This window comes from Acinonyx jubatus, chromosome B2 (assembly GCF_027475565.1).
Source record: "Acinonyx jubatus isolate Ajub_Pintada_27869175 chromosome B2, VMU_Ajub_asm_v1.0, whole genome shotgun sequence".
In the NCBI taxonomy this organism is placed as follows: domain Eukaryota; kingdom Metazoa; phylum Chordata; class Mammalia; order Carnivora; family Felidae; genus Acinonyx; species Acinonyx jubatus.
The window spans coordinates 3,875,742-3,903,068 of NC_069385.1; the positions used below are offsets into that span (position 1 = coordinate 3,875,742).

Genomic DNA, 27,327 nt, shown 5'->3' on the forward strand with positions numbered 1-27,327 from the left:
GTAGACAAAATGGGGCCGTAGAGGTAGATCTTAATCCTGTATGGCTGAGATCTTTAGAAGAAGAAATTGAGATACAGACATGGCGGAAGACTGTGTGAAGACACAGGGAGAAGATGGCCACCTGCAAGCCAAGAAGAGCAGTCTGGAACAGATCCTTCCCTCATGGTCCTCACAAGGAGCCCACCTTGCAGACATCTTGATCTTGGACTTCTGGCCTCCAGAACTGTGAGACAGTGCTGTGTTGTTTCAGCCACCAAGTCTGTGGTACTTTGTTGCAGCAACCCTGACAGACTAATACAGAGGCCTAAGTGATTTTTCTGTCTTCTCCACTCAAAAGAGCCCAACCGACCCTGGGGGCAAATAGATTTGAGTTTGGGGAGGGAAGACCCTGGCCAGGCCTGGAGACTTCCCTGAGGCTTCCTGGGTAGGGGACAGCCACCTTTTGGGCCTGTTTGGCTGCCTTGTCCTGTCTCATCCCTACCCAGGTAAATTTACACCAGACACCTGTCTTCCTTCTTGGATAGGTAGCAATTAGGTAAGGGAACGTCTCCTACCAGGCCATGGCCTACTGGATGTCCTAACCTTGAATCAGGGATAACAGTCCTGCAGGGAGGACTGGGTTCATTGCTGGGGAAAGAAACCCCAGGAATCGTACCTTTCGGCTTCTTGGGACAGTGGGGTATAGTGAGATTCTCCAGCCATGATTCATGAAAGGTTTCATGGAGAAGGGAAGGTAAGAGAGTCATAATGACCATAGTAGAAAGCAGTTTTAAGCTCATTTGCACTATAGCATTACATGGAATCAAAAACTGTATGGTTTGATCTTGTCTGTAATCAGAGCTGCCATGAACTAACACCCAAACCAGTGGGGCAAGGTGAGCTTAGTGTCCTGACTCAAGCTGGGCACGTGCGGGCACATGGGCCCGTATGCAGGGTGGGAGCCTTTGAGCTTCACCAGAAGAGGCCTTCTTCCTTCTGTTCCATTCCTGTTCCTTGGAGCCCTTGGAATCCCATGGTTGCCTGCCCCTTCAGTGAGGACGTCATCAGAGCTGGCCGGTGCCATTGAGAGAAGAGCAAGAGCCTTCAGCTCGCCAATCTCAAGAAATTCTGAGACGGAGACTCACTGTGTCCTGGTAAGAAGAAACTGGCCAGGCTATTGGGAAGGTGAAGAATTTGTACACGTGCCTAGAACTGAATAGTCTTCTGTTCTTGGTGTTTCTAGGCCAGAGCAAACACTTGCAGCAGCAGAAAGACAGACGGACAGCATGGAGGAAGTCGCAGAATGGGGGGAGGGTACAGCAAGAAAAAAAAAAACAAGCTCTGCTGTAGAGGACAGGAGATCAACTGATGCCGCATGGGGTGGAGGCTCCGCCAGGGGCTTGTGCAGCACAACCAGGAGTCAGAAGCTGGGAGAACTCCCCATCAGCCAGTCCTCAAGGGCTAGGCACGCAGTACTTTCAGGCACAGCGCTTGACATCAGCCTTTCCATCTGTATGCCAACACTTACTGAGTACCAGGTGTTTACAAAGTGTAATGCCAGCAGTAGAAGAGAGCTTCAAGATAGTAGCAGATTATTCTTTGGTATCCGTATAGGAGTATTTTGGGTTTGTATTTTACATTTACGTCTATGATCCATTTTAAGTCAATTTTTGGTGAAGAGTTTAAGGTCTGTGTCTAGATTCTTTTTTTTTTTTTTTTTTTTTTTTTTTTTTGCAAGGGGATGTCCAGTTTTTCCAACACCCTTTGTTGAAAAGACTACTTTGTTCCACTGTATTGCTTTTGCCTCTGTCACAGATGATTTTCCTATATTTATGTGGATCTGTTTTGGGCTCTCTGTTCCGTTGATACGTTTGTTTATTCTTTCTCCACTACCTCATTTTCTTGATTACTGTAGCTGTATAGTAAATACTGAAGTCAGGTAGTATCTGTCCTCCAATTTTGTTTTCCTTCCATATTGTGTTGGCTATCCTGGGGCTTTTGCTTCTCCCTATGAACATGTATTTCATTTTGTAGGTGATTCTAATGCAAACAGTAATGTGTTTTTAATTTCAAATGTCACTTGTTCTTTGCTGGTATATAGGAAATGATTGCCTTTGCTATGTTAACTTTGTATTCTGTGACCTTGCTGTAATCATTTATTAGTTCCAGAAATGGTTTTATTGATTCTTTCAAACTTTCTACATTGACAGTCATACCATGTGTAAACAAAGACAGTTTTAGTCCTTCTTTCTTAAACAGTATTATCGTTTATTTCTTTTTCTTGTCTTATTGCATTAGCAAGGACTTCTAGTACAGTACTGAAAAGGTGTAGTGAAAGAGAACATTCTTGCCTTGTTCCTGATCTTAGTCGGAAAGCTTTGAGTTTCCCACCATTAAGTATGATGTTGACTATAGGTTTTTTGTAGATATTTATCAAGTTAAGACAGTCCCTGCAACCCCCATGCTTAGCTCATGAATGACTGTTGGATTCTGTCAAATGTTTTTACTGCATCTACTGACAGGATATTGTGATTTTTCTTTTTAGTCTGTTAGTATGATGGATTACGTTAATTGATTTTTGAGTACTGAAATTTATTTACATACCTGGAATAACTCATCCTTGGGATGGTATATAATTCTTTTTATACAGTGTCATATGGAGGATTTTTGCATTTATACTCATGAGAGGTACCATTCTGTAGTTTCCTTGTAATGTCTTTGCACAGTTTTGGTATTAGGGTGATGCTGGCCTCATGGAATGTGTTAGGACATGTTTCCTCTGCTTCTGTCCTCTGAAAGAGAGTATAGAAAATTAGTATAATTTCTTCCTTAAATATTTGGTCGGATTCACCATCTGAATCCATCTGGGTCTGGTGTTTCTGTTTTGGAAGGTTGTTAATGATTGATTCAACTTCTTTAATAGATATCAGCCTATTTGGATTATCTATTTCTTCTTGTGTTTGTTTTGGCAAATTCAAGACATTGGTCCATATCATCCACGTTATCAAATTTGTGGGCATAGGGTTGCTGAGAGTATTCCCTTCATTGTCCTTTTAGTGTCTGTGGAATCCGTAGTGACATTCACTCTCCCATTTCTGAGAATGAGATACAAATTCCTAGTACAGATTACCTCTTTGGTTTTTTTTGTTGTTGTTGTTGTTGTTGTTGTTGTTGTTGTTGTTGTAAGTTAGACTGGCTAGAGAGGCTTATTTTTATTGATCGTTTCAGAGAACCCAGCTTTTGATTTGGTTGATTTTCTCTATTGATTTCCTGTTTTCAAGTTCATTGATTTCTACTCTAATTCTTACTTCTTTTTTTCTGCTTCATTTGGATTTGGATTTACTTGGCTCTTCTTTTTCTAGTTTCCTGAAGTAGAAGCTTAGATGTTTTTACTTTATCTTCATTAAAGTGTGCACATATTCAGTGTTATCAATTTCTCTCCAAACACTTCTTTCCCTGTGCCCCAGAAGTTGCGTAAGCTGTGTTTTCATTTTCATTTAGTCATAAACATTTCAATTTTTTTCTTGATTTCTCCTAGGATCTGAGTGTTATTTCAAAGTGCTTTATTTAATCTCCAGGTATATGGGGGATTTTTCCAGCTATTTTTCTGTCACTGGTAGCTATAACTAGATAAGTTGTTAATTCCATTGTTGTCTAAGAGCATGCCCTGCATGATTTCTATTCTTTTAAATTTGTTAAGGTGTATTCTGTGGCTTGGAAAACAGTCTGTCTTGGTGAATGTTCCAAGTGAGTTTGACAAGAATGTGTTTTCTACAGTTGTTAGATAAAGTAGCCTACAGATGTCAATTATATCCAGTGGTTTGATGAAGTTATTGAATACTCACGTGCCCTCACCGGATCTGCCCATTTCTGAGTCTCCAGATATAATCTGAAGTCTCCAGATATAATAGTGGATTTATCTATTTGTCCTTAGCAGTTCTATCATTTTTTTTCTTTTTTTAGTTTTTTTTTGACTTTTTTTAAGTCAATGTGTACAGTGCAATATTGGTTTCAGAAGTAGAAATCATTGGTTCATCACTTGCATGCAACACCCAGTACTCATCACAAGCGCCCTTCTTAATACCCATCACCCATTTAGCCCGTCTCCCACCGACCTTCCTCTGTCACCCCTCAGTTTGTTCTCTGTTGTTAAGCATCTCTTATGGCTTGTTTCCTTTTCTTCTCTCCCCTCCCTTCCCATATGTTCATCTGTTTTGTTTCTCAAATTCCACATACGAGTGAAATCATATGGTATTTGTCTTTCTCTGACTGACTTATTTCGCTTAGCATAATACATTCTGTCTCCATCCACGTCCTTGCAAATGACAAGATTTCGTTCTCTTTTTTTGGTGGGGGAGTAATATTCCATTGTATCCATTGTATGCATATAACACGTCGTCTTTATCTGTTCATCAGTCAGTGGACATTTGGGCTCTCTCCCGAGATTGGCTGTTGTCGATAATGCTGCTCAAAACATTGGGGTGCAGGTACCACTTTGAATCTGTATTTTTGTATCCTTTGAGTAAATACCTAGTAGCACAGTTGCTGGGTCATAGGGTAATTTTATTTTTAACTTTTTGAGGAACATTCACACTGTTTTCCAGAGTGGCTGCCCCAGTTCGCATTCCCACCAGCAGTGCAAGAGGGGTTCCCCTTTCTCTACACCCTGGCAACACCTGTTGTTTCTTGTGTTGTTAATTTTAGCCATTCTGACTGGTGTGAGGCGGTATCTCGTGGTTTTGATTTCTGTTTCCCTGATGATGAGTGACGTTGAGCATCTTTTCATGTCTCTGTTAACCATCTGGATGTCTTCCTTGGAAAAAGTCTTTTCAGTGTCTTCTGCTCATTTCTTAACTGGGTTGTTTGTTTTTTGGGTGTTGAGTTTGAGAAGTTCTTTATAGATTTTGGATACTAACCCTTTATCAGATATGTTGTTTGCAAATGTCTTCTCCCGTTCCGTCGGTTGCCTTTTAGTGTTGTTGACTGTTTCCTTCTCTGTGTGGAGAAATGACCCCTTTATTATTATAAAATGCTCCTTTTTATTGCTGATAACTTTCCATGCTCTGAAGTCTGTTCTGTCTGAAATTGATATAGCTGTTCCCATTTTCTTATGAATAATGTTCCCTGGTATCTTTCTCCTTTCATTGACTTTTAATCTATATGTGTCTTTATATTTAATCTGAGTTTTTTGTAGACAACATATGGTCTGGTTGGGTCTTGTTTTTCGGTCTACTCTGATGACCTGTTTTAATTGGTATATTTAGACCACTGACATTTAAAGCAATTATTGATACAGTTGTGTTAATATGTGTCCTACTTATTACTGCTTTCTAGTCCTCACAGTTGTTCTTTGTTCCTATTTTTGTCTTCCACTCTTTTCCCACCTTTTGTAGCTTTAATTGATTATTTGATATGATTCCCTTTTTTCTCCTTTTTTGTATCATCTGTCGTTCTTTTTTCCCCCTTTTTTTAGTGCTTGCAATAGAAAGATTTTTTCCAGACCCAACCCCCACTAAGAACATAAATTTTGCTCAACATATTTAGATGTAAGGAAAATCAGGTTAATACCATGATACGCCACTACACATTCACTAGACTGGCCACATTAAAAAGATCAACGATACCCAGTTGTTGGCAACGGTATGGAGCTGCTAAAATACTAATATACTGGTTGTGGGAGGGTAAAACGTACAGCTGCTTTGGAAAGAACTTTGGAAGTTTGTTATAAAACTAAATGTGTGTTTCTTTGTGATTCCACTCTTAGGTTACTCAAGAGAAATAAAAGCATATTGTTCACACAGAGACTCAGACACAAATGTTTACAGCAGCCTTATTCATGATATATCTAAACTGGAAGGAACCCAAATTCCAACAACAGGTGCATGGATAGTCACTTTATGACATTTATACAATGGAGTACTGTTCTATCCAGCAATTAAAAAAAAAAATTAGGAACTGCCGATTCATGCAACAACATGAATGAGTCACACAAGTACTTTGTTGAGCGAAATAGTGTGTACTATGTGAAAACATTTTTATGAAGCTCTAGAATAGGCCAGGGGCGCCTGGGTGGCTCAGTCGGTTAAGCATCTGACCCTTAATATCAGCTCAAGTCGTGAACTCACAGTCATGGGATCGAGCCACACTCGCAGAGCCTGCTTGGGATTCTCTCTCCTGTCTCTGCCCCTCTTCCTGCTTGTGTGCTCTCTTTCTCTTTCTCAAAAAAAAAAAAATATATATATATATATATAAAATGGTCTTTAACCCGGCAGATGAGATCAAATGTCATTTCTGAGGGGATCAGGAGTGGATAAGCTCATAGAAGCAGCCCGTGGGATACGTGTAGTGATGGGTAAGCTTTTCGTCCAGTTTAGAATGGTTGGTACATGAAATATTCCCACATTTGATGTGGCTTTGGTGGCGTTTCATAGATCTCTTTGTGGGCATTTTGTATCGGTGTATGTAAGAACTTGTACGAGTGGAGCCATTCTGTGCTGTCCTTAGAGATGGCAGTCCTAGCGTGCAGTCACAGTGGCTTTTCTTGCAGGGTCCGAACCGCCCTCGTGGCTGCTGCAGCCTTCATGGGCTGTTCCCTAAAGCCCCCTATTCCTCTTGGGTTCCCACAGATGTCACTTCCCTGTGACTAGATGTCTGTTTCATCAGCCCTCCTTGTCACTGACCTGGCCTTGCTCCCAACGCTCCCGAGAGGGCACCGGCTACACCCGGACGCTGTTCCTGCAGCAGGGGCTACGGGCTGCCGGTGGAGTTCACCTCCGCGGCAGGAATCGCTCAGCTGGGCATTGAACAGAATGAACAGGTGCCATCTCCAAATTTTGCCGTTTTTCATATCTCACTCCTAATTTTCTTGCTTGAGTAATTCCTGTTCCAAAGAAACATGAACTGTTCCCTTCCCTGATCCCAGCCGTTAGCACTGCTGTGGTCCAAAGGACCGGAGCCTCCCTTGCCAGCTGTTCCATACTCACAGTGGCCAGGGGTTCTCTGCAAAGTCTTTAAAAAGGATGCTTCTCCAAAGCTACTTTTCTCTCTGTGAGTTAATGTGTGTAGCCCATAAGCTGGAAGCATGTTTTTAAATAAACTTCATTGTGTGTCTGTTATTTGACTGTTAAGATGTTAGTGGATATTTGGGAGACCGGAATGAGGTCAGAGCCTAGGGAGCAGTGATGATAGGGAGTTGGAGACACTGAGTCTACCGTTCCCAGCTCGGTATGGAAATTGAACGAGCCATTCATTCTTCTTGAATTCCAGATATTAACACAAATAAGGAAATGTAATAATAACCATATGAGAATTCATTTTTTTTATAATTTTTTTAAATGTTTATTTGTTTTTGAGAGAGGGAGAGAGAGAGACAGAGCACAAGCAGGGAAGGGGCAGAGAGAGACAAAGACACAGAATCCGAAGCAGGCTCCAGTCTCCGAGCTGTCAGCACAAAAAGCCCAATGTGGGGCTCGAACTCACAGACCGTGAGATCATCACCTGAGCCGAAGATGCTCACCCGATTGAGCCCCCCAGGCGCCCCAAGTTTATTTAAATTTAAAGAGAGAGAGAGAGTGAGCAGGGGAGGAGCAGAGAGAGAGGAAGACACAGAATCCGAAGCAGGCTCCAGGCTCTGAGCTGTCAGCACAGAGCCCGACCCGGGGCTTGAACTCACAGTCCATGAGATCGTGACCTGAGCCAAAGATGCTCACCCGACTGAGCCCCCCAGGCGCCCCGTAGAGAATTCATTCTTCATATTTCGTCATGTTTCTACCTGAACTCTTTTATAAAGTTAATTCTGTTTCATCTGGTCCAGCTGTGCGTTTCTACTTGTCTTCAATAGGACATCATTCATCATCCTTGAGTGATGAACTTTATAGAGAACGGGGGGTCGGAGGGCGCTGGGGGGGCAGTATGGGAGAGCTGGGGCTTCCTTTCTGCCCATCAGTAACCCACCTGTGTGGAGTTCTGTGGTCCTGTGATCTTCCGCTGTGGGAAGAGAATTTTCAGGTTAGGATGGCTCCGAGAAGACAAATGTGTCCCCTGGTGAGAGGCGGATATCCGGAGCCCTCCTCCTTTCCCTTCCCTTTGTCCACTCCTGCCATCGAGTCATGCTGCTGTCATTGGACCGCTGTGGTGTCGTCCTCAACGGTCTGTCCCCATCTGCCCTGGCCCCTGCGGTTGTGTGCTTGATTGTCCACAGCGATCTCTCCACAACCTGGACCATGTCACCCCCCTGCTCACATCCTCCACGGTCTGACCTTCTGACTTGGAACAACGGTCTCCCACCTTGTGTCCAGACCGGGCGGCACCCGATGTGCGCCAGACCAGCTTGTCGTTTGTTCCTCAAACATACCACACTTGTTCGTGACACATCAGGACTTGCATGCCTGTTTATCTCTCTCAGGACTCTCTCGGAGCTTCGTGGTTTTGCCTCTCAAAACACTTTTTACAAACCTGTTCAGCGCAATGTTCGACATGCTTTTCTGCTTTTCCCTGTTAGAATGTTAGTTCTAGAAGAGCAGGGTCTACTTGGTTCATTACTAGAACTGGGCCTGATCCATAGAGACATTCAGAATGTTGGGAGTAAATAAATGTAGTCAAACCCCCTGAGATTACTTACCACGGAATCATCTGTGACATTGCGTTGGCCTCGTTGTTGCTTTCGGTGGCTAGGTTATGTAAGGTCGCATCATCAGTACACTTAACCATGACCCCCACCCCTTTGACAGTTGGTTGTTAGAATGCATTATGAATCAATCATCTATCCCCATTGGGCCTATATCCCACTCGTAGAAAGAAATAAAACGATTCCATTTTACATTAATATTTCCAGACAACCGTGAACGTCTAACTGATTTGTCACTGAGAATGAAAAATAAGTAATTTTACTTATTAAAGGCATTTAATAAAAAAATTGTAATCTCTTATTTATTTATTTATTTGTTTACTTAACAGTAAAATAACTACTGTTAAGTTGTTTTGTCTAAGTTGTTTTGACAGTAACATCTGAATGACAACTGGGTCGTAATCTTTTCAACCCTGCTACCCGTGAAATCCTTTCCAGGGAGAAAATTGGTTCCTTGTGTTTTACAGCGCCCGGTTCTGTTAACATGCCTTGTTTCATAGATTTATGAGCTAGAAAATCTTTTTTGAGACAAAGCTTATTAGAATATTTAGCCAAGAGAAGGAAATGTTGAGATATATATGTGAATACAGATTGAATGAGATTGGATTATTTCAATCTTATGAAACAGAATAATCGATTTATTTCATGTTCTATTTCTGTTTAATGAACTTCCCTGTTGAATCAAGCAGATAATAAACTCACCCGTTTAGAAGCCCAAATCCAGAAATATTCTTCCTTGAAACCGCAAAATGATTAGGAAACTAGCTCATCAAGAAAATAGGGAGTTTCCTGATCACATTAAGGGGTTTGGAACTTTACATGGCATCTGTTTGGGGTCACAGGAAGGATACACAGAAGTCTCATCAACGTTTTTAAAGTTACTCGTTCTGCCCCAGTAGAGACGTGTTCTTATGAAAAGTAAAATGGTAGAAGAGATCGTTACTGAGGCAAATGGCCTAAAGGAAGTGGCTGATGGGAAATTAAGGAACGTCGTGAGTGATCAGCATCCCAGACGCAGGTCACAGACAAAGCAGGGGCCCCCAGACGTCCAGGAATCGTGCCAACGGGTACCACTAGATCGGAAACTCTGCCAAAGCGACAGATAGGTGTTGGTGCCGTGTGCCCTGGTCGACATGGGCTCTGGACCCAGGGCAGGACTGTGCCCCCCGAAGGGGACCATCTGTGAGCCACAAGCAGGCAGCCTTTAGATGCCACGGATCCCAAAGACTCATTGCACTGAGCTGGCAATGGCCATATCTTCACCTGCTACACAGTTTTGTATCTTTCTTCATTATTCGCCTTTTCAAACTTAGGTAATTTGCTTCACAAAAGTTAAAGTCGGCATATGAAAATTCCTTCCTCATTAGCAGTTGGTGTGACCATAGGTGTAGATTTCCTTCAGGGCAAACACACGTCTCTACGCCACATCCCTTAAAATTACAGGGCGGACGTCCGCTGGAAGGCTTTAAGCAGTGTTTTCTTTTTCTTCAAGAGGAAGGATGAAACCAACCCATATTTGGAAAAGGGAAGTCAGAGTGTGGGTGCGAAGCCGCGGAGGTCGGGGTCCGCACAGCGCCCGGCGACAGCCCCCCCGCCGCCCAGCCCAGACTCGGGGGACAGACCCGTGTCCGCTGTGGCCTGGTCTCCAGCTGCTCGCGCCTTGGGGACCTCGCTTCACTTCTTTGCACCTCACGTTTCTCTTCCAGAAACAAGAGGATCGGGGTAGATGGTTTTCTTCAAGGTTTCTTTGCCTCGTGCGTTTCCAGAACTCCATGGAAGGTGTGAATCTGGCCCAGTATAAGCTCAGTAGAGGACTTAGGGTTTAGGTACATGCCTGCATCCTCTCTGGTTTCAGCCGTGGTACCCAGGCAGCAGGGACACGTGCCGATTCCTTCCCGCGGCCGGTGACCGATGCCCTTCCAGTTGGGCTATCACCGCGCTTTCGTTGCACTTCCGTCCTTGCCTGCTGGCTTTGTACCGTCAGCTCCCTCCTCCTCATCATGAAGGAATGCCTGCTTAAAGCCTCTTTTTCTTGAAAATGCAGACGTCTTTCTAGCCTGTCTTGCCCACGCCACGCTGACCCGTTTTATGTTCCTGTGTTCCAGAGACCGTGTCATTGGTTTGATGATGACTGCCTGTGATCTTTGTTCTGTAACAAAACTGTGGCCGGTTACAAAACTGACAGCAAATGATATATATGCAGAATTCTGGGCTGAGGTATGTTTTCGCTTTTTATATGAACGCGGAAATGAGAATAAATTGGACGGGAACGTAAACGTGCGGGTATTTAAGTAACAATATCTTAGTTGCTCTGGGTGCTGGTTCCTTCGGAAAACCGTTGTCAATCACGTGCAGTAGAGGAATTAGCATTTCTGCACAGATACAAAGACATTTACGCAGACGTACAGCCCATTGTGAGTCCCTCAGTGTCACACGCTGTATGTGTCCGCACTTGGAAATTTGGGGGATAATTCTCTTGTACCAGAGATGTATGAGTTTCTGCGAATATACCAGATAGTTAATTCAGCTGCACATTAGGAGTTCTACTGAGCATGTGTGCTTTTAACTCCTAAAACTCCTGATATGTGAAACAACCATGGAAATTACTTTAGTTCATACCTGTTCTTGACTGGATGATCTAAATTATCAGAAATTTTTATTTCTGATCAAGATATCAGTGTTTTATTTCTCCGTTTTCTTTCTGAATTGTCCACGAGTAAGTGGAATATTCTCTTGTTCAAATGACTCCACAAATAGCTAGGCCCCTGCATACTCAAAGATTACAGTGAGGTGGGGGGAGTGAAACTAAATCTTCGGGTACCTCATTTGGTTGGAAGAAGTAAAATTAAATTTGAAAGGCAGAGAGTTTGGTAGTTGTTGATTCAAACCTTAGGCCTCACCCGTATGAAAGAATGGTTGTAAAAAGTAAAAACCAGAAAACCATTCAGTTGAAAATTTAGTAGAAACAATTTATGACATTAAATTGTTTTCATGATGGCAAAGAGAAAAATTTTTGCTGCGTGAGGATCGCAGGCCTCGAGCTGATTATACATGTGTTATTTTTCCAGAATGCCTTACACATTGTGCACACACACTCGCATGAGGTACATTCGGTAAATACCACATAAGGAAACTGGTCTAAAGCTAGCTTATTGTTTTGCAGATAATTTTATTTAACTGATATAACCCATACTTTAATAACTATATTTGGATTCTAAAACACGAATTAAATGTGACAGATGTGTTACGTAGATTTTTTTCCCTCTCTATTCTGCACTGATGAAATGGTGCAGAGAGATTGACCAAGCTCCCAGTGTGCCCAGGGACACCGTCTTCACGGACCTCGTAGTCCATGAGAGGAGACGGATGTCGCTGCGTCTTGCCTGTTGACCTCCTTGGGGTTCACTAGGTCCACTCTCTGCCCAGCACCCACCACGCCTCCCCGCTCCAGGACTTGGCCACCCTGAGCCCAAATTACCGCAGCGTTCTAACCGGAGTCCTTGCCTTTTCGCTTGGAGTCAGAATAGCAGTGACTCAGAGTGTGGTCGTTGATGTCCTGCTGCTTGAGATGAAAATCCTGCTTTTGTACTTGGGGATGAAGCCTCAGGCCAGCCCCCCACCTAGCCCCGTGCCTCAGTTGCCCCATCTGCGGGCTAGTGGCCACCACGTTAGCGCTGTTGGCAGTCTGCCCCTGCGTGCCGTTGTGATAAAGACCGAAAGCACGGACTTCATCTACACGGACCACTGCCCCTCCAGACTATGCCACGTCTCAACCTGTCTGGACTCCCTGACCCAAGGCCCTCTCGTCGCCACCCAGGGCGGCTTCCCTGGCCCCGCCCTGCCCTCTGCAGCCTTCCTGGGCAGGCCTTCCTCTAGGGACGGTCCCCGTTGTGTACCTTCCACAACACTCTGTTGTTTTCCTGGTTAGCATTTATCCTGGTCTGGGAGTACAGTACATAGGTCATTGTTTAGTCGAGATCTGTTCACGTACTGCACTTGTGGTATCCTCGAGCAAGAGGCCTGGCTAGCTTCACTCACTCAGAACGGAAAACGAAGAAGTTTGAGAACCCCTGACGTTAACGTTTAAAAGCGACCACACTATCGCAAAAGCTGTGCTCACGTGCCTTCATGTTGTTAGCACAGCTTCCTTTGTCCTGTACCTGAAAATCTTCATGAGGGTCATAGGTATTTATTTCTGGACCTTAGCAAATCTAGGATGGTCTTAGTTCTGTGCATCTGAATTCTAAACGTAAGCATGATTGCGAAATAATTAAAATAATTGAATAATTAAGACATGTGAGGGACATGGGGTAGTAAGGAAAAAGTTGGGATGTATTAAGAAAGATTTTAATGGTCTTTAACAAATAACTAAAAAAGAGGGAAAGAATTTTTAAAATCTATAAAATGGGGACAATAATTTCTAACTCCCTAGTATTCCATGAAGGTTGAATGAAAGAATAGCCACAAGTTACCTACCCCAGAGGCTGCGACACAGTCAATCTTCAATATAAACATCTGTGATTATAACCTTTGCCATGCTTACAGCCAGTTACACCGTTCTAGCAGGCTCGTGTTTATTCTTGATATACAACATTTCTCTCTAGAGCCTCGCTCCGTCCAGTTCAACACACACGAAGACTCCCTTGAAACGTAAGTGAGGAGAAGGCCGCGAGGTCTGTTCCAGGCTCTGTTGGCCATCACTGGGCCTCCCTGGTTACTCTGCTCCTCTTGTCGTACCTGTCACTAACTCGCACACAGCGGAACCAGAACAGACGGCATCAGGATAGACGCCAAACAATGATACGTTAAGTTTTTGTTTTGACACTTGCGTGGATCAGTAGCCAGAAGCGTTATCCATTTTGAAGGAAATTAATGCATAAAGGGAACTCGTTAATGTCAGAACTTTGTGACCGTTGATAAGTTGAGCAATCTTGGCTTTCCCTGTTTATCTTAGGGTGACGAGATGAAGAAGCTGGGAATACAGCCCATCCCCATGATGGACAGAGACAAGAAGGACGAGGTCCCACAGGGCCAGGTATGGGTCCTGCTGGAAGGTCAGATAACGTGAGGCGCTCCCAGAGTCATCCGTGAATAAAAAGTATCCACCGTCCTGCAGAGCCTAGGCCTGGAAATCTTCTCTACTCAGGTGGAGTTTGCGGGTGGTAAGACCAGGGTCAGGAAGTTCTAGTTGGATTTCAGGAATCCACAGCTGCTCCTGCCTTCAGTTCTTGCTACAGATCTGAGCGCAGTAATCAGTGACTTGAAATAGAGGAATGGATGGATTTGAGTTGTTAATATTTTTAACAAGCAGAAAACCTTTCGTCATTGTGCAAAGGTATCCTTTAGAGAGAAGCGTTCTAGGTTTTGATCAGGTCCTCTCCTCCCAACAAGTAACGCACAGTGTTCTAGTACATGTTGGGTTTTCTCTTCCGGTGAGTTGACATTAATTAATATTTTTTCAGGTCTTACCGCATGGTTGATGTCAGTTTTGTGATGTTTTGACAGCTCTGTGCCTTGTCAGTTCTGCGTGTGTGCATGTGTGGTACAAGGTACTTCTCAGACCCACGGTCTTTCGAAAGTACCGTTCTTCAAACGCTGTCACGAGGAAGTTAGCTGCGGACAAATAATTGTAACCTAGAATTTAGTTTAGAAAACATTTGAGAAAACGCACAGGGTGATGGTTTTGGATGAGGTCTCAAGTTTTCCTACTTTACTTAGAGTTAATTTACTATTAATACAGCAGTTCAGGCAGGTCCACAGGTTTCGAAGACGCCAGCACAGAGAAAGGCAAAGGCCCTGTGGCTTTCTCCTCCTCACTGCCTTCCGTCCACGGGGTGCTCGCGTCCTTGGCCAGCTTTGCTGATGGGGGGGCCTGTTGTTCCTTCCTGCTGAACGTGCACCTGGCAGGCCTGTCTCGTGTGTATTTTGCAGTTTAGTTTCTTTTTAATATTGTTTATGGAGCTTTCCCACGTAGGTGCTCCTGAGACCTGTCTGCCCTCCCTGGCCTCTGCTCATCCTGTCCTGTCCCACCATGTGATTAAGCATTTGCCTCTGTTTTCTTTACTCACCCTATGTTTCATGGCTTCCTATTTGATTTGTTAATTCCCCTGAATCTTATCTTGCTACAATGGCTTAAGATAGGGATCTGACAAAGTTCTTTTTTTTTTTCTTTTTCAAATTTTTATATAAATTCTAGTTAGTTAACATGTTACAGGGCAATATTGGTTTCAAGAGTAGAACCCAGTGATCCATCACCTACATCCGACACCCAGTGCTCATCTCAACAAATGCCCTCCTTAATGCCCATCACCCATCTAGCCCATCCCCCACCCACACCCCTCCAGCAGCCCTCAGTTTGTTCTCTACCATCAAGAGTCTCTTGTGGTTCGTTTCCCTCTCCTCTTTTTTTCCTCTTCCCCGTGTTCATCTGTTTTGCTTCGCAAATTCCACATATGAGTGAAATCATATGATATTTGTCTCTCTGTGACTTACTTGCTTAGCGTAATACATTCTAGCTCCGTCCACGTCATTGCAAATGGCAAGATTTCATTCTTTCTGGTGGTTACATAATATTCCATTGTGTATATAAACCACATCCTCTTTATCTACTCATCTGTCGATGGACATTTGGGGTCTTCCCATAAGCAGGCTGTTCGTAATGCTACTATAAACATTGGGGTGCATGGGCCCCTTTGAATCAGTACTTTTGTATCAATGATATATCTGATAAAGGGTTAGTATCAAAAATCTATAAAGAACTTACCAAATGCAACACCGAAAAAAAACCAAATAATCCAGTGAAGACATAGGCAGAAGACATGAATAGACATTTTTTCCAAAGAAGACATCCAGATGGCTAACAGACACATGAAAAGATGCCCAACATCACTCATCATCAGGGAAATACAAATCCAGACCACAACGAGATATCATCTCACACCTGTCAAAGTGGCTAAAAGTAACAACACAGGAAACAACAGGTGTTGGCAAGGATGTGGAGAAAAAGGAACCCTCATGCACTATTGATGGGAATGCAAAGTGGCACAGCCACTCTGGAAAACAGAATAGAGGTTCCACAAAAAGTTAAAGGGGTGCCTGGGTGGCTCGGTCGGTTAAACATCCCAACTCTTGATTTCGGCTCAGGCTGTGGTCTCACAGTTTATGAGATTGAGGCGTCTGACTCTGCCATGACCACACTAGAGCATGCTTGGGATCCTCTCTCTCCCTGTCTCTCTCTCTGCCCCTCCCCTGCTCGTGCTCTCTCTCTCTCCCTGAGTAGGTAAACATTAAAAAAAAATTTAAGTTAAAAATAGAGCTACCCTACAATCTAGCAATCGCACTGGTAGATACCCACCTAACAGAGTTCTTTCTGGATAGTTAAGCTTTTGTCGCAGCCGAAAGCCCAGGATGGCTGAAGGTGCCGTCGGAGAATGGACCGTGTTCCAGCACCATTGAATTAAGGGAAGAGTTTGGCTTTATGCTAAAATTGCCAAACCCATTTACAGTAGGAGTTTGAGTGCAGATAGTCTGCACAGCAGCAGAAGGCAGAAAGTAACCACCAAGGAGAGTCCGCTCTTCTGTACCTTGGGTGCATCTCATTGAAGTTCGCTTTTTTTTAAACAATTTGGTAAGCCCTGGTTTGGGGGGTCGCCTCATTCAAAGAGGCAGTCGTATCTGGTGATAATTGTAGCTAGACCCTCTGTGTTCCCTGCTAACAGTCTAAAAGGTCTTTTTCATCCAGCCTTCAGTAGGCCAGTCTGGGCTGGAAGCATTTATTTCTACTGTGGCCTGAAAGTCCTAATAAAATGTCCCTTAATATATTTTTTTAAGTGCCAGAGATCAAAAGCTGAAATCTGGCATATTAAAAGAACTGTAACCTGAGAAGAACTGTGATCTAGTCCATGAGATTTGTTGTAGGTCAAAAAAAAAGGGAGGGAGATTAAGAACGTCTCAGGAGACCAAACAATGCACCAGAGGCCAAGGGTAACAGACCCACAAAACACCCTGTGCTGATTCCCCAATATTAAGTTATAAAGAGGCCTCCATGTAGAAAAATAGCAGGTTTGACTCTGAAATGTCTGTGGTAGAAAACTAACTTTCTGGGGCGCCTGGGTGGCTCAGTCGGGTAAGCATCCGACTTGGGCTCAAGTCATGATCTCTCTGTTCCCAGAGTTCAAGCCCCGCATCAGGCTCTGTGCTGACAGCTCAGAGCCCGGAGCCTGCTTCGGATTCTGTGTCTCCCTCTCTCTCTGCCCCTGTCCCACTCGCGTGCGCGCTCTCTCTCTCTCTCTCTCTCAAAAATAAATAAACATTAAAAAGAAAAAAAAAAGAAAACTATTTTTTGACCAGCAACAAGAATAGTACTTGAATTGATAACTTGACTGATCCATAAATGGAGTCTCACTGGCTGTTGCCCTTGGGTTTTGGTTTAACTTCTTTTCCTGTGTGTTATTTCAAAAACTAAGGCATTTCGAACGCCCTCCGCAGCGGTATTCGCCGAGCCCAGATATCACAGAGCAACACTAGAACACTTAATTCCGTAGTTAGGCTTGAGAAGTGGAAAAGTGGAAGCTTCGCTTGAGAAGCGGCATCTACTAGAGTCGCTAACGTGCGGTCTTGTGTCTTCTTGTCCGTGGCTCTGCACGGGGGCAGCTGGGCTTCTACAACGCCGTGGCCATCCCCTGCTATACGACCCTCACCCAGATCTTCCCGCCCACGGAGCCTCTCCTGCAGGCGTGCAGGTACGTACCGTGGCGTAAGCTGGGATGTTAGTCTTATTTTATTTTTTTGGGGGGGGGGGACATCAGTTTTAAAAATGACTAAGACTCCATATAGGATTGTTCTGTCCCATCGGCGTGTGTTGTGTCTTCCCGAAGGTTTACAATGAATGTAATTTTATGGGCCGTGTGTTTTTCTAGGTACCAAGTATATGTTAAGGACATTCATAAAGTCATGCAACCGCCAAAAAGGAGCCAGAAGGCGTGTGGCTTGGGATTTGGTTTGTTACGACCCAGGGATCTATGGCCGGAGTGTGTGTGAAAAGACAGGGGCCATGCTGTGTGTTCGAGGCTGCTTGTGGGGAGGGGCTCAGCCTCAGTCACACAGCTTATTAGGCACATGAAGAGCGGGAACCAGCGTGGGATCTTCTTTCTCGGGGAGTTCTGTCTTTTCCCCAGAAGAGCTGTAAGCCGACTGTCACCCACCCTGACCTCAGACGTCTCTGAGCCCCTTCACCGTCCCTCGCTTTTGAGGGATGAGCTCAGCTAAGGACATGGGAATTTTTGTAAGATTTCCATTTGACTTCGAGAAGAAGTCCCCTGTGGGGATGTCAAAGGGCTATGAGCAGAGCGGCCATACGTGCTGATATTCTGCACGTGAGCTGGTGTCCAGCTGATTTCCCTAACAACTTAACCATGAAGCACCCTGGGGCTTGGGGTGGGCACACTGAGCGGGGGGGGGGGGGGGGGGGGCGGGGGACTGCGTGGACAGACTGATAGTTTTAAACATGAACGTAAGACATCCCAGCCTATTTTGTTGAACTGTCAGACGTTCAGCAGTGGTTAGTTTATTAAAGTATTATCTTTTTACATCAGGACTAAGCCCTGTGGACAACAGGGAGTTTGAACTAGGACTCAATCCTGATGGGATCAGTTGGAAAAGTCAGTGCCCCACCAAAGAGAAATCACTCAAAATCCAGGTGATTAAAGAGAACCTAGGCAACAGTCCAGAGTCTTTTCCTATCTAAACATTATCTGTGTTTTATGCTAAATACTTAGAACCAACAGAAGGGACTACTTTCTATTACATTATCACCATCATGGTCAACACTGGGATTCTTCTGTCTCGGCAGCTTTGACGCATTCTTGCTTCGTTGTACTTGGCTGGACCACGTGATCCGTTAAAGGCCATTTTAATCTTCTCAACACTTAAAAAAGTCATCATGTATCACTGGTGTCCGAGGAAAGAGCAAAATTAGTATAGGCCTTTTTTCCGATGTGTCAAAAACCCCCTTTAGGCTCTGGGAAAAAGTCATGCGATAATGTGGCACAGAAGGTAAAACGTTACAGTTTTCAGGTTGTGTTTTTAGAGACTGCTTTTGTCCAGAGGCGTCTTCCCGTGTGTGTGCTCTGTATGAATTGTGTGTCTCACGTGGACTTTGTGTAGAAGAAAGCAAGCTGCAAGGCGGGAGATGTTGCTAAGATCTCTTCCCGGTTAACCACGGGAGGCAGGATGTTGGTCCCGCGGTGGTGGCGGCCACAGTGTGCCACGCTGTTCCGGAAGGTTGAGGGGCAGTGTCTGCAGCATTGAGCTGCAGATGCGGAGAGAGAAGGGCCGGGGGGGGGGGGGGGGGGGGGTGCGGCAGCCGACACCCGACACCAGAGGTTGCCAGAGCACGAAGATGGCTTTAGTGCAACAAGGAAACGTCCCACTTTTGTGTCACGTGTAACTTAGGGTGAATTTTTATATGTGACACGGTGTTCAGAATAGGACCGCTTTCCGGTTTCGGGTATGACGTGACAGGGAGCCCAGGCGGCGCACTGTTTCCACCTGCAGAGCACGGGCTCCTGGCTGTTGGTGCTGTTGGCAAACGTTTTTGCTGCTGGAGCCTCCCTTCCTTTCCATTTCTCTCCATGCTCCTGGGTAGTACTCCCGACGGCTTGTGCCCCTTTCCAAGTCAGCTTTTTTTTTTTTTTTAATGTTTATTTATTTTGAGAGAGAGAGAGAGAGCAAACGGGAGGGACACAGAGAGGGGGAGGGAGAGAATCCCAAGCAGACTGCACTGTCAGCACAGAGCCCGACCTGGGGCTCGAACTCATGAACTGTGAGATCATGACCTGAGCTGGAACCAAGAGTCGGACGCTTAACCGACTGAGCCACCCAGGCGCCCCTCCAGTCAGCCTTTCTAACTGATGAGGAGGTGATAAGTCCCGAGCTGAGCTCTCCTTTTGTACCCTTGCCTGGAGCTCGTGGGAACGGGTTCTCCCCCACCCCCCCCCCCCCCAAGCCTTGGTGGCTTGAGGCTCTGCTGAGTAAGTCAAGGTGCAGGGCCACATCAGGGAGACCTAGCGGGGTCCTGCGTGGCTACGGCACAAAAGCCATTATCGGAGTCAGGAGGGCGCCAGAAAGCCCTCTTGCTCAGCTATGCCTCAGGGCGGTGTCGTTAAATTCTGAGACCCGAGTCCGGAAATCCTTTTTCAAGCATCACCTGTGCCCGCATCTCTTATCCGTAGGAATAACCTGAGCCAGTGGGAGAAGGTGATCCGAGGGGAGGAGAGTGCCGTGTGGGTCTCGTCCCAGCCGGGGGCCCACGAGCCATCCGAGAAGCTGCCAGTGAAGATGGGGGACTGACCGCTACGCGACCAGCTGTCCCACCTGAAGACGCCCGTCCTGCTTCTTTGACTTTTCTTCCTTTTATTTTTGGGGGGGGGAAACCTACACCTGGTAACTGGGCTGCAGACCTCTTCGACAAGGTGACATCGGGAAACACGGCAAGCGGATGACTCCCCGCCAGTCTCGTCTGTAACGCATCGTAGACGGTGACCAACCAGGACCACCCCGGGGCCAGATCGGCTGTCCACGTGACCCCGTTTGACCTGTGAACTGGCCTTTTCTAATAGGCGCATATTGCTGAGGCCTTAATGGGATAGGACAACAATCATTCAGAAGGGGGTACTTTTCCATTGTATCTTTCTAGTGAGGGGTTAAAATGGTACTACTCTGATATTGTACTTTGGCTCTAACACCAATGTTGCTTTGACGTTGTTGGTTCTAAATAGGAATTTTTACATATTACTGTTGTGAATGTTTGTGTGTGACCTACTTGTAATTAGCGTGAAGTGTAGCAGACGGCCTCAGGACAAGCGTCATTGAGGGGACAGCGTAAGAAGTGTCTTTCTGCAATCAGCGATGGACGGTAGTCAGACTCCTGTTTCAGAGCCTCGTGAATTAAAAGTTAGGTGGACGAAAGTGTGTTCTTTAGGTTTATACTGAAGGGCTTAGATGAATAGGTCGAACACTGAATGAGGTGGACTTTCTGTCCTGAGAAAAGAGGCAAGTATACACCATAACAAATCTCCGAACCACAAGTATCCACCAAAAAATGGCAAAGAATATTTTTTAGTTGGTGTTGTTTTTTTTTTTTTTTTTCCCATCATTGTAGGCAAATTTTCTAAACCCTTTGCATAAAGAACAAAACAAAAGCCAAGCATATGAGTCTTTCTTAACAGACAGGTCTTAGGGGATGTAAAATGTGAATTTTAATAATGATTTCTTTATATTTTCACTTGGTGTCATTGCAAAATTTGAGACTCACACTCAAAATGAGAGGTTTCTTCTACGAATTCTTTCATTAAAATACCATACGTTTCTCTTAAAATCACATTAAACCGTGAAATTTAAGTCGTGTGTAATTTTTACTTTGATCTGCCGTGCCCGCTTCCCGCTCGTCCCCTTTTGTGCTCCTCAGTCGCACTCCCCACGCTCTCCGTCTGTGACCGGGAAGTGGAACCCAGTGCGGATACTTCGGGGCTAACTTCTGTCCTCTTTCCTCTGCTTGAGGTCAAGGATCTACACCGCAACCTGTGATTTGGAGAGTTTCTTCTGTATAATTTTGGGTAGACTCTTATTACCGTACAACGTAAACGTTTTGAAGAATACACAAGAGTCTGGACCCCTTCGTACAAGGATTACAAGCCAGCCAGTCGCTTCTGGTGCCCATTCATGCTGTTGATTTTCAGCACCATGGCAAGGTCACCTCCAAAGCTGTGGTTAGTCCCGACCCCGAAGGAATTCGAGTCTCAAGAAGTGATGGGCTGATTCATAACAAATAGCTTAGCTACTGTTCCCGTGGCAGGAGACTGGCATATTACTTTCAATAAAATCAATTTTGGAAATACTCTCTTACATATTCAGTGATGTACACATTATTATCCATACGGTTTTTGCCAAAAAGATTAAATGTTTCTACAACACGATTTATGTTGTAGAAGAGTTAGCTACATGTAAACGTTCTTATTTTGGAATTAACACTATGTGTTCAGTTTCCCTGTGGGCTTTTGAAAGTTGCCATCTTCCCTACGTGGGGCTCCATTTGCTGTTACGCAATACGAGGTAAAATGAAATACCACTGTAACTAGACACACACACGCGCACGCATGCAGATATACACACGTGTATGAAAGGACATATGTATAAGGGAGACAGATGCAAGACATCAATAAAAAGTAAGAGCCCCTTTCTTCAAAAACTGACGCGTGTTGGAAAATGTATATTGTTTGATAAAGAGCGGACTAGAAAACATCCCTTTTCACGTTAGTGCGTTTACAGGATTGGATTCTAAAACGTTGCATGTTTTTCCGCACCTGCATGTATGAAACTGGGCCCACCAAATCGAACCTCACTCGCGAGAATTAATACAGGCATCTAATTTAACTCGACGACTGAAATGCAAGGGACCAGGGGAGGAAGTATCATTTAAGATGGGTTTAATTAAAAGGATCTTAAAAGAATGCGTGAATTGGGCTTTTTGATACAGAAAACAGTCATGAGGGGGAGGAATCCTATGGCTATCTTTCCATTTTAAGAGTGCCGTTCGAAGATTATTAGAGAAAGGTCTCGTATTTTGGCATAGCCAGGTGTATTATGTCAGGTGATGTGTTCTTTGAACAACTTTCTGAAGAAATGTACGTGGATTTATCGATTGGCTGATTTCTCCTAAGGTATCCTTATGATCAAAGCGAAGTTTGAACAAAGGACTACATTCTAACGTAAACTATGAATATTCCTTAGTACTACTTCGGAATCATAGATTGACCTAAACTGGGCCCAAGATGCAGTGGTATTTAGTCAGTAATCTGCTTCGGAAACAATGCAGTTAGGAGTATTTTTATATTTTGGCAGACAAACTTTTGAGTTCTGTCCTCATCTTTCTCCCAGATCTTTTCTTCAAAGGGCAGATGGCTTTAATTACCAGAAATTTTGACAAGTTTCTCATTAAGGTGGTATTTCATGTTGGGCCAAATTTCCCTCCGCATAAATTTGGTAACCAGCTGTGAGTATGTGTAGCTTGTTCGATTTGTGGAAATTGTTAGTGGTTGTGCTGATGGATAATAGACACAGCTTTGTTGTCAAATGCAATTCGTACATCATCTTCCCCAGAGATACTGACTGTATTTTTTAACTAGAAATTTTCTTGGAAATGCCTGCCAGCAACATGAAATATCGAACTTAGGCAGTGGAATAAAATTCTAAAAATCCCAAGCATCTTATTAATTAATAGCTGACTTTGGTTTAATTCATGAGAAAAACTTAAACAAATATAAATGGATGTGGAAAGTCAGTCTCAAAAGTGGCCCTTTTTTGGGCCGGATTGAGATCCACATCCCAGCCCTCATCACTCTGTGAGGCTCGTCAGAGTCATGGAGGAGAGACGAAGCTGAATTTCTCAGCACAGCCGTCCTCATTCTGGACGCTTCCCTCCGTGGGAAGGCGTCTGTGCAAATGATACAGTGCCGCTCGAGGTGACGTGTTCTCACGGTGACGACGACAGAACTACTTGGAAACTGGATTTATTCAGCGTAGGTTTCCTCTTTTGAGCATGCTTTTTAGATAGCTTTAGATTCCTTTTTTTTCCTTTTCCACAGTTAATCTCAGTGAATTTTGCTTTATTGGTATGATTGGGCACTCTAGATATGTTTGTACGTGATACACATAGATGCATAAAATCCTTAGCTACCTGGATTTTGTAATAGATTTAGTTTGACTATTACGTTTCTGGTCTTTTAACTCAAAATTAAGGTTTGAGCTTTAATAGGACTAAATTCTTCACCATGCCTGGGCCTGTGCTTTCATTTTAAACTCTGTGATTTTACGTCTTTATTCATAGAGTTATTGTTTTCTTCTTCTTGCTTAATTATAAGTAAAAACATTTAAAGGGACACATCTATAGTTCATTTGATCAAATTGAATGAATAGGAAGGACCGTTCTCTCCTCAGATTTCTGTCCTTTATTTGATGTCCTTCGCACACACCCTCATGACTGTAACCAATGAACCGTTCAGATGCAGGCTTTTTTGCAAGCGTTTCCAAGAACTGCGACACGATTACGGTGTGATTTCGTTGGGCTTCAGGTACATACGCATGACTTGGATTTTGAAGATCACTTCTGTATCTGTTTCGGACCTGTGTTTGCTTTCTACACTGCGCTGGTTTTATTTGGGGCTTAATTCTTGAAAGACTCCTTCCTTCGGTCGCACTAGTGTGACCCTTTTGGCTGCAAGTTATCAGCCTGGCTTTAAAAACCTCTGTGAGATGTAAATTACCCGTTCTCGACAGCCCCCCTTCCCCAGCAGTGCGTGGCTGTTCCTTTTTGCCTTCGCTTAAGTATTTACCCTGAGACGCATTCTGCCGATTTCTTTCACCACTTCATCTTAAGTTCGAATTAGTGGTCCCCCAGGCAGTGCTTCACACTTTGTGTGTTTTGTCCTGTTTTTTTGTACTGGATATTTCGGTTGTCTGAAGCATTCGATGCATTTCCGTGACGGTAAAAAAAAAAAAAAAAAAAAAATAGCAGAAAAGAGAGAAAAACGTTTCATTTGTGTTCTGGTTCTAAAGTAAAGGGGTGGGACAAAGAGAAAGACGTGAATGTTCCCGAAGAAACAATATTCGAAATTCAAAGAAGCACCACTCCCTTCGCTCGCCTGTCAAGTTTCCGCCCCCCTCGGCCCTTCGGTGGACCACGGGGCTGTCTACCCAGCGTGCGGTGTGACCGACCTTCACAGCGAGGGTCAGGAAAACGGGCACTGAACGCAGGCTAGACCCGAGCGTGCCTCTCCCGGGGCGTCGATGAGTGTCACCCGAGGACCCGGACCCCAAGTTAGAGCCCAGTCCGCCGTGGCGAGTAGAGACGTCAGTTGGCTGGTGGGGGGTGCCAACTGAGGGTTTTGAGGTATAGCTGCAGAAGTTTAAACGGACCGTTTGCATTCCTACTACGAGTTAAGGTTGAAAAGCGCCCCAGCTGGTACTCCAGCCCACCTGAAAGATGACTAGACCCCGGGCGTTGCGACTTGTGGGTGTTTTCTTTAGCCACTTGAACGATAAGCCAGTCCCGTGCCGTATCTCAAACAGCCTGAGTAAAAGCCAGATCGGCAGGATTGTTTCCCATAGGATCTGTCTGTGGTGTCTGTTCTGCGTCTCCATTTCGTGTGCGCGTGGAAAGGACGATAGACTTCTTTGTAGGAGGAATGTCTATACGATGCCTCCACCGCCTCGCCGGACCCGACCCAGTGACCCGTGTGAAATAACGTGCTCGCCCAAAACACTGTGAAAGTTACCCAAATTTCATGGAAATGCAGCCTCTTGAAACTTTCTGAAGAGGTGGCTTTCTCTGTAGGTCCGTACGAATAGAAGAGATCCTATCTCCCTCCCTAGTCAAGGTACCGAAGAATTTGCTGGCAGTAATCTTGCTGAGCCCACACCGCTAGGGCGTAAGATGGGCTACGAGCCATCAGAAACAGGGCACGCTCGATAAACAGATTTGTGGGGGTGATGGGTCTGCATCCAAAGTTTTAATGGGCTCTCTTTTGGAAGGAGAGTTTCCGGCTTCATGATAGTTGATGAGTTGGCAGATTTCAAACCAATTATTTTGTATGGATGACACATTAAAGATCTTTGTAAAATGCGCAAGGGCAATAATTTAAAGAGGTCTTACCTTGGCATTTATAAATTATAAATATTGTACATGTGTGTAATTTTTTTCACGTTTTCATTTGCAGTCTTTGTACCTAAAAGAAACCTTTACTGTTATGTTTGTATAATAGAACAGTCATCATTTATTATAACCGAGGCCAGTTGTAAATAAACTCATAATGCAGACTGCCGGTATATATGCACATATGGGTGTTACACTGAAAAATGTAGCTTTGTTTTACTCACATGCTTAGAGCAGCAAGAAACCTTTTGTCGATATGTAACTATACATACAAAGTATATATATATATGTATGATACATGAAATATATGTAGAGCTGTTCATAATTTTAATGGATATCCTTTGGTGTGAATAATTGAATACAGAGTTTTTAAAGTATCCTCTTTCACGTTTTATCATTTGCGGGGAAGGTAAGAGATGTTCCGTACGTTGGGGAGGACACACGCTGGCTCCACGGAAGCGTGTTTGCAAACACTCAGGCTTTGTCTGCACAGAAAACCCCAGGTCCACGCTGACACGATGTGGTATGTTTGCCGCAGCCGTTTCCTAGCGGAAAGGAAGAGACCGCCTGAGTGCGATGTGAAATCGTGTAACATGATCTATGAATCCCATTGTGTCGTTTGAAAGGTTTGAAGAGTATTTGAGAGCAACTCAAGCATCAGGTTACAAAGCTAATGGCCCTGAGCGCTGACCCTGAGACTTCCAAAGTAGCTTCCCTGGCCTTCGGGATCCCCAGGAACCATCCAAATTGTTGGAGGGGGGGAAGACTCAGGAGCAGGAAGGACTCGTGTCGCACGCACGCGTCTGTGTGCAAGTGCGGGGATTCCTTCTGCTAGGGCGACGAAAATGTTCTAGGCTAAACCTCACGTAATCTATATACCACGATAAGCACACTCGTGGCTTTACTTTAAACCTCTGCTTCAAGAAACTGTGACTTCTCTGCTGACCATCAGGTGGGCAGGCAAATGATAAATCTTTAAGACCGAAAGGGTGAGGAGTTCAATTGTATATCCACAGACCCTCCGTCACCAGAAAGGTATTAAGACGAAATTCGGGAGCAAACACGATACATGTCTCCTGAAATAAAGACCTGTTACGGTATTAAATATGAGAGTCCACAGCCTTGTGAATTAGACAAAAGTGTAGAAATCCCTTAAAAAGGAACTGCCCCCCCCCACACCCAACTCTTACTAACAGAATGCCCTCTGAGTGCATAGCACCGTATTGTGTTGTAGACAGGAGTTTCGTTCAGTATTCATTTCCCGTGAAACCGAATAAAAAGCATTTACTATCATATATTTCAGGAGCTAATATAGCCATGAACTTCTTTGGTAATTCGGGCTGTAGACTGGTACCCTGGACAGCTGATCCGAATCTGGATCCTTTATATGCCCATGTCTGATTTTTCCACCAGCCTTCTGTAACTCAAGAGCTTTGAGGAGAGGAACGTTTCCCCGTCGTACCCATTTCCTAAAGCGAAAGGAACCCTAAAAAGCAACACTTCTCAGGCCAACATGCATTCAACATGCTTACCGGGCACTTGACGTGTGGAAGGAGGGGAATTAGGAGCAGGAGACACCGTTTCCATAGGTTTCGAATTGACCCCTTCACCTCCCCGAAGCCTCTGACACTTGGACACTTGCCCAGCAGTTAATGTCCACATCGTCACGGTTCCGAGAGAGGGGAAACTACTCATTTACAGACCTGAAAATCTCACACGTTTCATGATTTTTAAACACTTCCCAAATAACACACGGCTGACGCTGTTCTCATAAGAATACCGAAGCGCCATGCTGGAACAGCAGAGTTGTTCCGTGACCTCTGTGCTGTCTTCTTCTTCTACTCCCTTCTCCCGTCGTCAAACACAAAAAAAAGAAGCCTCTCACCGGCTGCATGACAGATTTAGGCTTTTCCCTCACTGATGTTGAGGAGAGAAAGGAAACTGTCCAGAAAAGAAACATCAGGAACGTATGTGAAACACACACTTCTAAATTTTCACACGGTAATTACGCATA

The 27,327-nt window shown here is 44.5% G+C and overlaps 1 protein-coding gene across 7 annotated transcripts in view; it reads left to right on the forward strand.

Annotated features, from left to right (window-relative positions):
• The window catches only part of PDE10A (phosphodiesterase 10A), a 608,599-nt gene extending 582,899 nt beyond the window's left edge, over nt 1–25,700 (forward strand). For 6 of the 7 annotated variants that reach the window (XM_053222003.1, XM_053222001.1, XM_053222000.1 and 3 more), the window contains 4 exons: nt 10,711–10,822; nt 13,560–13,640; nt 17,258–17,346; nt 19,837–25,699. In XM_053222003.1, coding sequence (XP_053077978.1) covers nt 10,711–10,822; nt 13,560–13,640; nt 17,258–17,346; nt 19,837–19,954 — 400 coding nt within the window. In that variant the 3' untranslated portion in view covers nt 19,955–25,699. Of the gene's footprint in view, nt 1–10,710; nt 10,823–13,559; nt 13,641–17,257; nt 17,347–19,836 lie in introns of all 7 variants that reach the window. The other variant, XM_053221999.1, reaches the window with a different exon arrangement.
• Nucleotides 25,701–27,327: the final 1,627 nt, after the last annotated feature.